Here is a 15294-nt window from a genome sequence, read left to right as displayed (position 1 = left end):
GGGAGGAAACTCCAGGAATTGGCCTTACCCCAGAGGCAACAGCGGCCAGCTGAAGACAGCCGCCTTGGCCTGGACTCTGGGGTCCCTGGATCCCAAGGTGCCTGACCCTGAGGTGTCCGCAGAGAGCTCACGGACTTGCCCCCGTGGGAGCCATGAGGGGCCCTGCCAATTTCCCGATCTCCCGATTTCCCGTCTAGGCACTGCTCGAGCCGGCCCTCCCCGAGCTCAGCCCATTTATCTTCGGCCTGGACCTGCATCCAGCTCCTCACAGGCCAGCGCCTGGGCTCTCCGCCAGCCTCCGTCCGTCCTCCTTACAGGCCGCCAGAGGGACGGGTGCAAGACGCAATCTGACCAAGTCGCTTCTTACAATACCTCCTGTGGAATCGACCAAAGCGGCTTCTGCAGGAGGCTCCACGGATGCGGGCTTCAAGCACCGGAGGCAGATGCGCACCCCGAGGGCCCCTCGGAGATTCCTGATGTGTATCAGCACCTGCAGGCCTCCCTCATTCTCCTCAATGGCAGTCTTCATCTCTGCCTGCCTCCCTGCCGCCCCAGCAGCCCCAGGGCACACGCTCTCCAACCTCACAGGATGCGCAGGCCCCAGACCCTGGCCCCCACTGTCTGTTGTCCTCTCTGTCTCCCTGCGTCCGTCTGTTGGCTCGCACATCTGCCACCGTGCCCTCCCGCCTCCCCTCTGCGTGCTGGGGTCCGGGAGCTGTGGCGTGGGCTTCCTCCCGGCGCCCTGGTAGTGTTACCCTCCCATGCGTTCCCGACACTGAGGCTGGGGCAGCTTCGCAAACGGACAACAGGACCACAGCTCACCTCTGCTCAAAACCCTTCCACGGGCCTCCACTCCGGGAACACTGCTTCGTGGCCCCGTGTGCTTCTGCTCACCTCCCGTCACCCCCTGTGAACCCCCTTCAGGCTGTGCACTCCAGCCACGCAGGAAGACATGTGGTCCCCCAAACACAGGCACTGTTTCACAGCTCCCATCTCAACACACGTGGTTCTTTCTGATCACGCCCCTCTGGATGGGCTCTGCATCCTGACCCAAGTCAGGCCGACCGCCTGCCTCTTGGGCGCCAGCAGCCCGATCAGCAGTGATCACAGATGGCTTAGGATCCCCCGCCCTGGTTAAACATTTGGACCCTCGAGACAGGACCTGGACCTTCAGTGGTCACTGCTCCCGGATCTGAGCCCAGTTCCCAGCTCAGAAAGGTGGTTGGCAGGAGTTGGTGAACAGAAGAGTCAAACTGGATAAGGAATGAGGGATGGCAGGAAGGCTCAGAGGGGTAGGGCGATTCTGCCAACCTGTTTGAGGCCCAGGCCTGAGCTGGATCCCTACCCAGCAGGGACCGTGCAATGGATCCTGAGGCTAGGTCCACAGAGGCACCACGGTGGCAGCGTTTTCTCTGCCCTCTTCACTCTGGGCCCCCCAGGCCCAGTGACAGGAGCCTGCCCTCCCCTCCCTTTGCCCCCTGATGAGATTTGGGGCTCCTAAGAAGCCCTAGCCCCTTTTGTGTGGCCGGGCCACCTTCAAACGTCATGACTAAGCACCATAGGCTCACAAGGACCCAGGCCCACTTCCCCCAGAAATGCCGAACTGGCTGTGCCCTCCCCATTCCTGGACCCTGATCCCACCCTTGGTGCTTGGACAATGCACCAACCACTGTCTTCCCGTCACGGCAGCCCCAGCTGGAGGGTGGACGACTTCACGGGGTCCCTCTCGCCCCATCCCTCCATTCTATTACCACGACCTCCTCCCTCCTCTTCTCCTCTCCCCCTCTGCCTACCCACTGCCTCTGCTTCAAGACCTGCCAGTCACGTGCACGCTTCACCCACAGCCTTGACTGTCCTCAGGGGCTTTCCCTATGGTCCTGACTCCCAACTCTGCTGCCCTCCAGCCCCTCCAGCTCCTCCCCAGCCCCTCCCCAGCCCTGGTCTTAAGATGGCAAAAGCCTAGGGGCGCCTGGGTGGCTCAGTCGGTTGAGCGTCCAACTGTTGATCTTGGCTCAGGTCACGATCTCACAGCCTGTGCGTTTGAGCCCCACATCAGGCTCTGTGTTGACAGCACGGAGCCTGCTTGGGATTCTCTCTCTCTCTTTTCTCTCTCTGCCCCTCCACTGCTCACGCTCTCTCTCAAAACAAATAAACTTTAAAAACATATTTGAAAAAACTTGCTGGGGAGCAGTGTCGGGTGGGGGTGGAGGCTTGCATTAGCTGGATGGCACCCCCGTTTTTCTCCCTCACTGTAGAGACAGCAGAGACTCTGTGAAGTGAGTTTGAGTGTGTAGCAAGCCTATCCTCTGCCTCCCACACTCAGGATCAGCTACATAATTTGTGGATCCCATTGCAAAATAAAAATGCAGGACACATTGTTCAAAAATGATTAAGGATTTCAAGATGGCAATTGCATTGCAGAGCATTGAACCAACCACCAAGCCCCCCTGAGGACAGGGGCCTGTGTGACTGCACATGCCTCACACTGGTAAGGCCAGCCCTGCCCACATCTCTTGCCAGCGGGGATGGTCTCTTTCCCCTGTCCTACCCTCAGTGGGTTTCTAGGACAGCTCCTCAAGGCCTCAGGGCCTCAGGGGCTCAGGGCCTCAGGGCCTCGGGGCCTCAGGGCAGGAGCCCAACCCCAGCCACCTCCAGAGGTCCAGAGCCTGTTCAAGCAGGGAGTGGGCACAGATTCCTGCAGCCCTCTGGGGGCCCCCTCCCCACTTCCTCAGGGCTATACAACACTTACACCCTCTTCCAACCAATGCTTATTTATGGAGCCCCACCTGGCTGAGCTTGAGCGAGAGAGGACAGGTTGATGAACGAACACTCGGTCACTGCACCGCACGAGCTCAGTTTATGGCGGGATGAACCTGAACAAGAGCAAAGCCAAACGAGGATCCTGTGGGTTGAGAGAAAAATCATCACATCTGATTGGGAACGTGAATATCACAAAAGAGACGGCACGAGGATGGATTTTAGTGACCTGGAGAGGAGAGGAGAGGAGAAGGGCATTTCCGGGACAGGGTTCAGGAGCAGAGGCATGGCGGCTTCTAGAACCCCGAGTCGTGCAGGCTGGCTGAGGCACAGGCACCAAGGAACAGCGGACAGAGACCGGAAGGAAACCTCGGCGTCTGGCGTGGAGGCTCACAGAGCTGGTGGAGTGTCTGTGCCCCTTGCTGGAGACACTACGGGGACTTAGACGTGGTTGGTGTGTATTTGGGAGCAAAGGGAGAAGGGGGACTTCCTTTGTACTGTGCAGAGCCACACTTCTGGGCAGAACAGCCTGCTCCTGCCTAGGGCTCCGGGGTCATTGTGTCCAGCCCTGGCGACCGCAGTCCGGTGGCGCTGCGGCCTGAGCCGCCTCCTGCCCTGGGCACGCCGACGGTGAGGGCCAGCAACCCCGCGGGACCCCGGGTTCCGCGCAGGGCCTGGGCCGCGCGGGGCCGGGCCTTTCCCGCCACTCGCTCCCATTGGTCCTGCGCCAGTGTTGTGTGGGGGTGGGGTGGGGGTGGGGGGGTGCGGAATAGGACCCCGCACTGGAGCGGTAGGAAACCGGCTGCGCACACCCCGAAGGCACGACCGGGAGTGGGGAGGGCGCGGCTCCCAACCCAGACAGCCCTACCACGCACTTTATTTCAACTTTGTATCATAGTTACTCTCAAGCATGCACACAAGTACAGAGGCTGATGCAATGCTTCCCCCACGTCCCCACCGCCCCGCTGCGGCAACTGTCCGCTCCGGGGCCAGTGCTGTAGCGTCCGACGCGCCCCCAGGGCCCACCCCCGGCTGCAGGAGAGCGGGCTCCGGGGGCGCAGCACCGAGACCGGGATGCCGACCGCGGCGCGAGGCCCCGCGGGCTGGGAGCGGGGTAGCGGGTAGGGCGGCGGGGGGCGGGGGCGGGGCAGGGGGCGGGGCGGGGGCGGGGCGGGGGGCGCCCTCCCCGGGACTTCGGGCGCGCGGGCTGGGCGCAGAGCGTCAGTCTCCGCCCTGCAGCTGGAGCGAGCCCGCCGCGCCGTCGCCGCCCGCAGCCGCCCGCAGCCGTCCGCAGCCGCCCGCAGCCCGCGCCATGCCCAACTTCGCCGGCACCTGGAAGATGCGCAGCAGCGAGAATTTCGACGAGCTCCTCAAGGCGCTGGGTAAGCCGCCGCGGTCGGTGCGCGCCTGCGAGGGCGAGCGGCCCCGAGGCGCCCCGGACCCGCGGGGGTGGGCTCCGGGACCGGCCCGGGCAGCGGGGAGCCCCCGGGGCGAGGGCGAGGGCGAGGGGAGCGTCCCAGGGCCACCCCGTGGGAGCTCTGGCGAGGGCAGCCCGGGAGCCGCGCGCCCCGCGGACGAGCGCTGGAGGCTGGGCGCCTTCCCCGACGGTTCGGCCTCGTCTCGTGCTGGAGCCGCGCAAGGGGGGGATCCTCGCCGGAGTCCGGGACGGGTCCGGGCCTTTACACTGGGAGACTCGAGTTCACCGTGCTGCTCGGGAAAAGCCGCTTACCCCACCCCACCCCCCACCCCGAGCCTCAGCGTCTCATCTCGGAAATCCGGGCGAGGGTCGGGAGAGGAGTGGGTCCGTCCTGAGGTCCCTGTCTGTGGTCGGAGGGTTTGGAGAGTGCCGGGCCGGCCCTGGGACCTGAGCCCGCGGCGCGGCCCTCCGGTCCCGCGCAGGTGTGAACGCCATGCTGCGGAAAGTGGCGGTGGCGGCCGCGTCCAAGCCGCACGTGGAGATCCGCCAGGACGGGGATCAGTTCTACATCAAGACTTCCACCACGGTGCGCACCACCGAGATCAACTTCAAGGTCGGAGAAGGCTTCGAGGAGGAGACTGTGGACGGACGCAAGTGCAGGGTGAGGCCCCGCAGCCGGGCGGCGTTCCGGATCCCCCCATCCCCACCCCCACCCCTACCCCCACCCCCGGGCCGCCGCAGCCTGTGGCGCGCTTTCCTTGCAGCGCGCGCACAGGCTGTTTGCAGGGAGGATTTGTGCGAGTGGGTTGCCCTGGGCTGGGGAGAGGGTCTGCCCTCACCCCGCCACGCCACGCCACGCCACCCCACCCCGCCCCGCCGCGCTCGCAGCCGCGCGGGAGCTGCCGGAGACCCCGGGCGGCGGCGCCCGCAGCGGGTGCGTGTGCGGGTGCGTGCCCAGGCGCTGGCGCTGCGGTGCGGAGGTAGCTGCAGGGGCCGCAGGGGCGGGTTGCGCCGCCGCCACGTCTCCTGTCGCAGGTGGAGCTGCAGCGCTCGCCTCCGGCGCCCCCCCCCCCCCCCCCCCCGGGCCCCGGGCCCCCCGGGGACGCTCCGGATCCAGCTTAGGCAGCCTTTTGGGCAGGCACCTCTCCCTCCGGCCCTCAGCTTGCTGTCTTAAAGGAAAGGCGGAATCCTTCCAAAAGCAAGGCAGATTCTGGCGGGGAGAAGGGCTTTCTTAATCCTCAAGAGCAAGACTTTTGTATTTCTACGTATATCGGCCCCAAGGATGAACCAGCGGACTGAAGCTAGCGGTTGTACATTCCTTTTTTAGATGGGCAAAAATTGCGTATCATTAATCTCTGGAATAGAGTGGGGGGACAGATGGAAAAAAAAAATCGCTGCTGCTACCTTTTCTTTAAAAAGTCTCCCTCCTATTACAGTGTTAACAACAAAAAAAAAGTTGGGAGAAAGTGAGAAATTGATTTTCACTTTTCCTGAGTGTTGCCTATTTCATCTGCAGAGTGGGACTCTCTGGGCACTGGGTTTGAGAGGACACAGAGGCGCAGTCCCCAGGAGGTGACCCACGTGACAATATTTGGCCCACAGAATTGGCGGGGCCAGAAAATGATGTCCGGGGTTGGAGCTGCCAGGATCTGAGCCTCTAGTCACTGTACCGTTTGTAAAAAACAAAAGAGTGGGTAGAGGTAGTAACAGTGAAGGTCTGGGAGTCACTGGGAGACAGCCTGGCAGTCAGCAGGGCTCAGCTGGGGACATCGGTGGTGGCTACTGCCAGTGACAGTGATTCCTATAAAAACTCAAAGGCTCAGGGGCGCCTGGGTGGCGCAGTCGGTTAAGCGTCCGACTTCAGCCAGGTCACGATCTCGCGGTCCGTGAGTTCGAGCCCCGCGTCAGGCTCTGGGCTGATGGCTCGGAGCCTGGAGCCTGTTTCTGATTCTGTGTCTCCCTCTCTCTCTGCCCCTCCCCCGTTCATGCTCTGTCTCTCTCTGTCCCAAAAATAAATAAAAAACGTTGAAAAAAAAAAAAAACAAAAAAACAAAAAAACCTCAAAGGCTCACGCAACAGCCTGGAAAGTTGGGGCTTTTTGTTCCCCAGATGCTAGTTAGAAAGTGAGTATGTGAAAGTGTATAGAAAGTATGTGAAAGAGTATAGAAAGTGAGCACATTCCATATCCCCCCCCCCCCCCCCACCCCTGCCCTACCCGGCTGTAGAGCATTTTGCTTTGTGCAGATACTGGGGAAACTGCAGGGCATGCCCCTTTCACCTCCCACCTCCAACATGATTCCATGTTCCTAGAGGGATGTAACCTGGAAAGTGGCAGCGTTTTACCCTCAGAGCCGGAGATCCCCGGGTTTATCAGAGCGATCTGAGGGCAAACAGAAAAGAAGATGTTATCCCAGAACCGTGCAGGGAGGAGCACCTGGCCTGTTCGTTCTGGGTGTGGTTATAAATATGGTGTCTCGGCAGTTCTAAAATTGTATAGTTCGGATGTGAAGGTTCTTGTCCTTAATATCCCAATTGCTTGAAGGGCTAGTCCATTTTGACACAAATGAAACCCTGCATCCTCTAATTTTATTCCTGGAGATGTAAAGCATGGGTCAGTGGCGTGTGAGTGTGAGTGCAGGGGTGGGATACAAGGTATATTTATACCCCATAAAATCCGTGACCAGCCCTCTGGATCTGGACTCCACAGGGTGCAGCACAGGGCTGTGTGCCCCGCTGACAGGGACCATGTGTTGCTTTTCTCCACAGCAGTGACTCTGGTGTTCATTGTTGTCTCTGCTCCCGCTGCCAAGACCATAATTAATGTCACTAATGGTTTTCCCACCCGCAGAGTTTGGCCACTTGGGAGAATGAAAACAAGATCCACTGCACGCAAACTCTCCTCGAGGGCGACGGCCCGAAAACCTACTGGACCCGCGAGCTGGCCAACGACGAGCTCATCCTGGTGAGGCGCTTGGGCCCTAGATCGAGCCCGCAGTCCCCAGATGACGCCCACAGCGGGCCGTGAGAACGCGGTCCTCCCTCACCCAGAGGGACTCCGTTTGCCCTGGGTTAACATTGGAGCGGAAGGCTTGAGGTGACAGTTTAAGTCAGAGGAAATCATTGTTACGTGTGGGAGGCGCACAGTGCAGAGGCAGAGCAGGGCCAGAGGCGGGCTGCAGTGGCCGCGCTGTGCATCCCCATGGCGACGCGGTGGCTCGCTCTGAGCCAGAGTGCTTGGGCTCTGGGAGGTCGCAGGGTGTTTCGCTCTGCAGAAGAGTTGTTTTTTTTTCTTTCCTTCCCCCTCCTCATCCCCCATTTTGCTGCCGGAGAAAGATTTCAGGAATTTTAATACGTCAGCACTGGGAGCCTTTGAGAGCATTTTTACCCCTAGACTTACTCACAAACTGCATTGGCCTTAGGGAGCCCCCGCACGTAATGCTAATTCGGGGAGTGGCCGAGTGTAAGTGTGACACAGTGTGGCGGTGGGGCTTTAGAACTGGAAAAGGTGGGCTCAACTTAAAGTATTCAGATTAAAACAATTTAAACATTCCTGGCCACACAAAATGTACCTGGTGAGGCCAAGTTAGAAACCCCTGTAGTTTAATCACACACCTCCTTCTCCTTAACTTTCGGTGTTGGGGGCAAAGGAAGACAGGGAGGACAGGGCAATGCTCATGTCACTGTCTCTTTATGTTTCAGAAGAGACCAAGCTTTCCCTGAAATAACTCCACCCCCCACTACCTCACACCCCCCCTCCTTTGTTCTCTATCATGCATATTGTTACCATCTCCCCTCTAAGACGGCTCGGCTCCTCGGCCCGTCTTAGCAAATGTCACCCTGTAGTCTTGGGTAGGGAGCCAGCAGAGTGGGACAGCCACCCTGTGTGACCTGGGCGTGGTCCTTCCCTTCCCAAGCTGTAGAATGAGGCCTTACACTAACACGTGACCCCGGTGTCGCCCTCAGCCCTGAAATTGCATGTTGATCTTGTCTCTGCTACTTTCATTGAGGCTGCTTGAGCTGGCTTCTCCTGTCCTTCCCCCGCAATGATCCAAGTACTTTCTGCTTTTATGGAGAAGGCACTGGCTTCTTTTGCAACCTGGTTAATGCTGTTTCCAGGGAAGGAATACTTGATGGGGTTGGGGGAGCAATCTGAGGCTGACACATGGGAGTTTAGGAGAAGAAACAAAAGCGTCACCGGTACCAGAGCCAGCAAAGACCTCCAGAGTTCTGGAGCATGGCTGAGGGCCGGCCGGTTTGCTGTACAAGAAAGTGTGATTTTATCAACCTTGTAACATCCCAGCGGCCAGAGCACGGTCTGCTGGAAGGACTCCAGCACTCCCACCCCCGCCCCGTTCCGCTGTGCGTCCTTCTCTGGCTCAGCCGACGACCATGAGCCTCAGAGGGAGCATGAATTCTTGGCATCTGAGACCTGAAATACGGGCTTTTGTTTCAAGGCTTGTTATCATTAATAAACCAAAATGCAGGGAGATGCTGTCTCTTTAACAAGAGGCAAATTATCCTAGTTAAGTTGAAATAAGCTTTTCCAGTGCCAACAGCAAATTGTCCCCTGGGGCTGTAAGCCGCCTTCTGTGAAACAGTATCTTCCCTCAGACCACTCCGGAACATTCTAGAGTTTCTTTCAGGAACCTTTCAGCATGGCTGCAGGCTGAGAAAGACATCCCAGATGTGATTGGAAATGTAATTTGCTTCTTGAATCATGAAGCCACTTGTTGGCCTGGGTGAGGTGTCAGATGCTAGGGTGGTCACAGCACGCGGAAAGAGTCAAACCCCCAACCACTCCGTGGCCGTAGAGCTGAAAGGTCGGCACATGTAGAGGTGAATTTCGGTGGGCCCCCTGCCCTCCTTCCCCGGACAGAGAATTGTCTGCAGACAGAGGAGGTGTCCAGAGCAGGGAGCACAGGACAGCTGTGCCCGTGTGACCAGGAGCCCCTACTTGGAAAAGAAGTTGGTGATGGGCATTTGCTTCCTTAGTGTCACTCATAACTGGTATTTCCCTGAAACGCACATCAAGATAATGTCCTAGCACATGTTCCCTGAGAGCCATCTCACAGTCAGCTGATGGGCCCAGACCTGAAGGCCCAGGTTTATCCAGGCTCTCAGCCTCTCTGGGGCCTCAGGCCCCTCTGAGAATCTGAGAGATAGGAGCCCCCCCCCCCAAAAGAGTATGTCTGCAGACATGCCCACATCAGGTCTTCAGACTGGAGAATTTTGTTTTTTGGTTTTCTTTGTTAAAACATACTGCTTTCCCTGTTCTGACCGCTTGTGAGAGCCCAGGAGGCAGGCCTGTGAATAACTGCTACTTTGGGGGAGAGTTAAGATAAACTTAACTTATGGGTGATACCATCTCAGGGCCCAGAAGGAAAATCTCTGTCTGTGGAGCGATTTGTGCCCTCCCCATAGCAAACAGATAAACAAAGAACCATAGAATTTTAGCTGGAAAGAGCCTCTGGGGTCGTCTTGTTCTATTCCACCCCTCCCACTCCAAACCAGCAAGGGAGGCAGGGACGTGCGTGCCCGGCTTTCCCAGCCATGTGCTGCAGAGCGGGGTCTGGAATCCGCTGCTGCTCAGACCAGTTCTCTAGCTTGCAGGTGACTGAGTGTGGGCAGCCACTTCCTGGAAGCTTCTTTATACCCTCCAATGCTGTCCTGCCCGGCTGTCCCCCGTCTCCCCCCCACCCCCCCACTGGCTACAGCTGTCCTGGCCCCTTGCTCTCCTGAGAAGACGGAACCACCCCTGAAACGTCCAATATGACTTCTCCCCGCTTTCAGTTTAATTTTTAAAACCAAAACATTTCTTAAGTCAGCATTCACAGGCTTCAGAAACAAAGGAAAACTGCGCACAATTCTGCTCCCCAGCTGCCTCTCTGCCAGCATGGAGCTTAAGAGAGAAAAACAGAAGAAAAAAAAGACCTTGGCCGTTAGCATGAGCACATGGCACAGGAAATTGAATGTCTGTTACCAAGAGTTTTTAACAGGGCAGTAAGTGGCCTTATTAGCGATATGCTTTAAACAGTTTTTCACAGGCATCTGTTCTGATGGTTTTTCCTTTTCTGCAGACTTTTGGCGCCGATGACGTGGTCTGCACGAGGATTTACGTTCGGGAGTGAAGGTGGCCGGCTTCCTGCGGCTTTGGGGGTGGGGTGCATGTTCCCTGAGAAATGTCATAGGTCTGAGCTGCCAGTGGACCTTCCCTTACCCCATATCAACGTTAGGTGACCCCATGTTCCCTGCGACAGTGTGGTAGTGTTTCCCCCCCGACCCCGAGGCCTCTGTACCTCTGAGTCCCTGGCGCTCCGTAGTCTGGCATCGCATGGTTTGTCAGTCATTAAACTGGTTGGCCACATTTCAAGGCTTTTCCTGTCTCTGAACTGCCTCTTCAGTTTCAGCACGGGGTTACCGTGTACCTGCTGTCTTAGCACTACGTGTTCTGTGTCGTGGTTGCAGCCTCGGCCTGCCACCTAGTCCCGTGCCGGGTGCATACGGCAGGGGTGGAAGCTGGGCCCCCTCCACCTGGGTCCGGACTACAGGTCCAGGTGTGCTGGGACCTCATGGCATTGTTTTCTAATTGGATTAGTCTGTATACTGGTGGTTCCCAGCAGGAAAGGGGGAGCACATTCAAAAGGTTAATTGAGGGGAGCTCAGAATAAAGGGACTGTTTACACAGGCATCTACAAGGACAGGATGAAGGGAATCGACAAAGGACAGGGCAGCACTGAGATTGGAACTGGGGGAGCCATTACTCCCTTGCGCCTGGGACAGAGGGGTCCCAGACCAGAAGAGCTATAGCCTGGAAGGGAGACCACCATGTGGGAGCTGTGGCAGTGCACAGAAGAATGTAGTCACTGCCCAACCATGGCCCCCATGTATGGGGGTGGGGGATGGAGGGTGGAGGGTTCAGCTTGGCTCGGAGCTAGGGGGTTAAGTATCCTGACCTCCCAGCTTTCAGTCTCTGATCTGCCTATGCTACCCACTGGCCAAACACAAGTGGAGCCTAGGGGTGCTGAGGGGCTGTTCCCCCCTCCCAGGACAGAGTCAGGATATGTAGGTGGACAGCACTCCACAGTTGCCAACTCTTACATTGTAAAATCAGATTTCACATAAAACTCTGGATTTCTATTTCCTGAAGAGAAATTTGGGAAAGCCTGACATTCCGGAACCAACATTCCCGCAGGGTCACAGCTGACAACTCCCCCCCCCCTTTTAAGTGGAACTTGTACAGTCCACCACTCCACGGACCCTGCCATCGTCGTCCCTGCCCTCAGTTACTTTGTTTTCCTGGCTTCTTGGGCATCTCTCCTTGCTGTCCTAGGTATGTGGGTCTTGGTGGAGCCAGGCTAGAGTTAGCTGGCCAACAGGGCACAGGTATGGGCGAGGCCAGAAGGTGACCCCCAAAGAGCTGACGTTCTCATGAGGCAGACCCTGAGGCCCAGGGGCCACTACCTGAGTGTAAATGAGGACAAATTTACCTAAAACCTCACACCTCGGAAGTCCAGGGCCCCACTTTGCAACAGGGGAGCTTAGCCCCTCCCTAATACTCTGCTGCTGACACGGAACTGTGTCGGGAGGGCTCGATGGAGCTCACATCCGCAGCCTGCCTGTTGGCCCTCTGTGGACTTCCTCTGTCGTGCTGCCCTCCACGAAAGCACCAGTGGCTCCATTAACAGCCCTGCTTCCCAGGCCCTGAAGTATCAGAGCAAGGGCTGGGCTGGGGTCAGAGGAGAAAGACTGACACTGGGCCGTACACACTCCTGGGACCCGAAGCCACCTCTGCATGTCCCCAGAACTTCTCAAAGCCCTTCATGAAAACAGCCCCAGTGCCCCCTCGACAGTGGATACAGACGCCAGGACACTCCTTCCATTTTGCTCTTTGGGGCTTAAGCACTTGCTAGAGACAGCCAAGCGCACACTCAGTACCCTGCACAACACAGTGTCCTGTGGCAGAGAGCAAGCACTAGAGACGTTGCTCGATGGCTTCTTGTGGAAAGAGGTCTGGAGTGGGGCCTGTGAGGGTGGGGAGGGTGCCGGAATTGGTAAGCAGTGGAGAGGAAGGCCACGTGGAGGGCCAACCCGCCTGCGAGGGTGCTAGACTCCAGGGAAGCGAGGGGACCAAGCTGGCGGCACGGACAAGGGCTGGCCCGTCTGGACTCCACCAGCAGGTACTGAGTGCTCCTCCCTACGGGCGGACTGAGCAAGGCCTGACATCCTGGTACACACACTTCCTGGCTCCTGCTGCAGCACCGGCTTCTCCAGACCTGGATTTGCTGCATGAGGGACACTGCCCCCGCCGTTCGGTGCCCGTCCCGCGTCCTGGTTGACGGGAGCATCCATTTCCGTCCTGTTCTTTAGGACACGTCCCATAGGGCACGTGTGTTTCCTTCTGATTTGTCTTTTCGGGAGGTGAAGCACAGGTACAGTGACGGAGGCTACCAGCTGTAACCCCCCACGTCAGCCCACAGGCACGAGGGCACGTCCGTCCGGGTGACGACGTGCGGTCACAGCACCAGTGGTTCACTCAGAACATCGCTGTAGCCTCTTTCTCCTAAGTCCTGTTCCTTTCTCATTTTCCGGGAAAAAAAGGCACAGCGTTTCTCATTCCCTCTTGGCACACCCTGAGGGGACACTGGTGTTCCAGGGAACGCAATCCGGGAATTGTTGCTGCATTCTTAAGCGTGTGCACACCTTGCGTAGGATACAGAGTTTACACACGTGTAGGATGAAAACCCACACAAAGATCACTGTCAGCGGACTCATCTCACTAAAAAAAAAACACTGCACGTGACACTCCGCTGCTCGGCAATCCCCGGGTCAAACAGCTGCCCGGCATTCAAGGCCTTCCCCGATTTGGCCTCACCCGGTAAAATAGAAAACACAAGGGCCGCCTCCTGGGCACACCTTCAGTTCGCAAGTGCCAGAAACCCCCCTGCAGCCAGTCTCAGCAGAAAGGAACGTGCTCTGCCCAGACGTCGAAGACGCCGAGCAGGCGGGGCACACCGCGAAGCCAGCTCCCTTTTGGCTTTCTGCTAGCGGTTCCGGTCACATGACCGCGTGGACCAATCACCGCTGGAGGCGGGGCGGGGCGATTGGCCAGGCCGCGTCATGTGACCGCGCCAGGCGGGGCCGAGTCTGTCGGGGAGGCCGGAAGGCAGCGGCAAGTGGGCCGAAGTTGGCCGGACCTTGGGTAGGTTCTCCCCTGGGGCGGACGGGAAGCCTGCCTGGGCTGGTTGGGGTGAAGGTTAGGTCAGTGGAGGTTCGCGGGGGGCCGAGGGCTTTACCTACACCAGTGAGCCTAGCCCTGCAGCCGCCAGGGTCCCAACCCCCTCCCGCGCCTGGGCCTCTCGCACCGTTCCGGTTTTAGTGTCCGCGATGGCCGCCCTCGGGGCCTCACCTCGCTGTCCCGGCCCCGCGCCGGCCTCGCCGTTATGGCCCTCCTGGTGCTCACAGGGCTCCTGCGGTGGTCCTGTGCCGTCACTGCACGTTGCCGGGGTCTCTGTCCTGTTCTGCCCGCCTGTGTGGTCCCCGAGGCCAGGACGGCTGCTGAACCATCTCTGCGTTCCTGCAGCGCTTGGCGATGGGGGTGCTCTGTAAACACGTGCTGATTATCTGACTGATGGGAAGTCGGAATTTTCTGCAACATCCAGGCCTCCCTGAACGGATGTCCTCAAGGCAAGGCAGACGTGGGGGAGCACGTCTTTGACAACAAGGCTAGCCCTTCAGGTGGGCACGGCGCGCCGTTAGTATTCGGTCTCCAAGGCAGTCGGGCAGGGATTCCAAGCCCCATTTAAAAGAAAAGTGAAAATGTTGCCTGCCGGGTCTCTTCCTAGCCCCTCTCCCTTGCCCGCCTCCCCCAGGAGAGGCCCCAGAAAGTCCAGGCTTGTTTTTCCAAGCTGCTCTGTAACTAGAGTTGACCATGCCACAGTATTTCGGCCAGTGAGATTTTCTGGGAAAAATGTTTTCTTCCTGATAAGAGAGGAGAGCCCCAGAAGCTACCTGCTGCTTACTGCCTCTGAGCCTGGTGTGAGATCTCAATGCCTGGAGCTGATGCAGCCATCTTGTACCCATGAGGAAACGGCCAAGAGAATCTCGGAGATGCCAACCCAAAGTCGTTGGGATGATACAGTCCCTACCTCTCTGTGGAGGTATTGCTGTGATTAAAAAGAAAGAAAGGGGCGCCTGGGTGGCTCAGTCGGTTGAGCGTCCGACTTCAGCTCAGGTCATGATCTCACAGTTCGTGAGTTCGAGCCCCGCATCAGGCTCTGTGCTGACAGCTCAGAGCCTGGAGCCTGCTTCACATTCTGTGTCTCCCTCTCTCTGCCCCTTCCCTGCTCATGCTCTGCCTCTCTCTGTCTCAAAAATAAATAAACATTAAAAAAAAAAAAAATTAAAAAGAAAGAAAGAAAAAAAGCCCTTCTTTGTTTAAGCCAGTTATGCAGTGGCTTCCATTCTTGAAAGTAAAAGTGTTCCTAACTAATAAACCGAGTCATGGAAAGAAGGACAGAGGCCTGTCTTGCTTGCAGATTTCTAGGAAACCTTGTCTTCATGATGACGACCAGTGCGACGGAACACCGGCACAATGTGCCCTCCTGCTCAAAGGAAAAAGTAATGTTGAAACATTTTATGCAAGATCCACTTCATTTTGTGACATCTTTCTCAGTCCCCTCTTACTTCAGCCTCTTATCACCATAATCGCCAGCGTGTGGGAGTAAACAAGGATGTGATCGGAGAAAATGTGGGGAAACAAGCCTGGAAATGCAGCCTTCACACTGCCAACCTAGCCCACCACACCTTTCAGAGACATCAGCCCTGTACGATTGCTCTCCAGGGATTTTCCTGCCTCCGTGGCACTGTTACCGTAACCGCGTAGACAGCAAAGCCCTCAGTTCTGTCAAAAACATCCCTTGCACCTATGTCTGCCCTCCCTACTGTCGAGGAAACACGTGCCCCAGGGTGAAGGAAATGCAGTATGTCCTTGGTGAAAATGAGTCTTCGTGAAGTCCGCAAAGAGTTCATAACATGCAGCCCAGAGTGCGTTTGGAATCCCCTTTGACTGCAGACTCCTAAATTGGACAGACAGCTGTGCTTCTCCCCATCCATCAGAGCCC

At 57.7% G+C, this 15294-nt stretch overlaps 1 protein-coding gene and 1 long non-coding RNA gene across 2 annotated transcripts in view; both read left to right on the top strand.

The window, feature by feature from the left end:
* Window positions 1–4006: 4006 nt before the first annotated feature.
* CRABP1 (cellular retinoic acid binding protein 1) lies at window positions 4007–10538 on the top strand. Its single transcript, XM_019460512.2, has 4 exons — window positions 4007–4139; window positions 4657–4835; window positions 7023–7136; window positions 10252–10538. The coding sequence occupies exons 1-4, from the start codon at window positions 4070–4072 to the stop codon at window positions 10300–10302; spliced, it is 414 nt and encodes a 137-aa protein (XP_019316057.1). The 5' UTR covers window positions 4007–4069; the 3' UTR covers window positions 10303–10538.
* Window positions 10539–13314: 2776 nt separating this feature from the next.
* The window catches only part of LOC109273593 (uncharacterized), a 28969-nt gene continuing 26989 nt past the window's right edge, over window positions 13315–15294 (top strand). The window contains exon 1 of the long non-coding RNA XR_002083149.2: window positions 13315–13373. This is a non-coding gene — a long non-coding RNA (uncharacterized LOC109273593). The remainder of the gene's footprint in view (window positions 13374–15294) is intronic.

The sequence above is a fragment of the Panthera pardus genome, unplaced genomic scaffold (genome assembly GCF_024362965.1).
Source record: "Panthera pardus isolate Hobbes unplaced genomic scaffold, ASM2436296v1 HiC_scaffold_23, whole genome shotgun sequence".
Taxonomy (NCBI): Eukaryota; Metazoa; Chordata; class Mammalia; order Carnivora; family Felidae; genus Panthera; species Panthera pardus.
The sequence above is the reverse complement of the archived record's forward strand: the minus strand, read 5'-3'. Positions and strand labels throughout refer to the sequence as shown.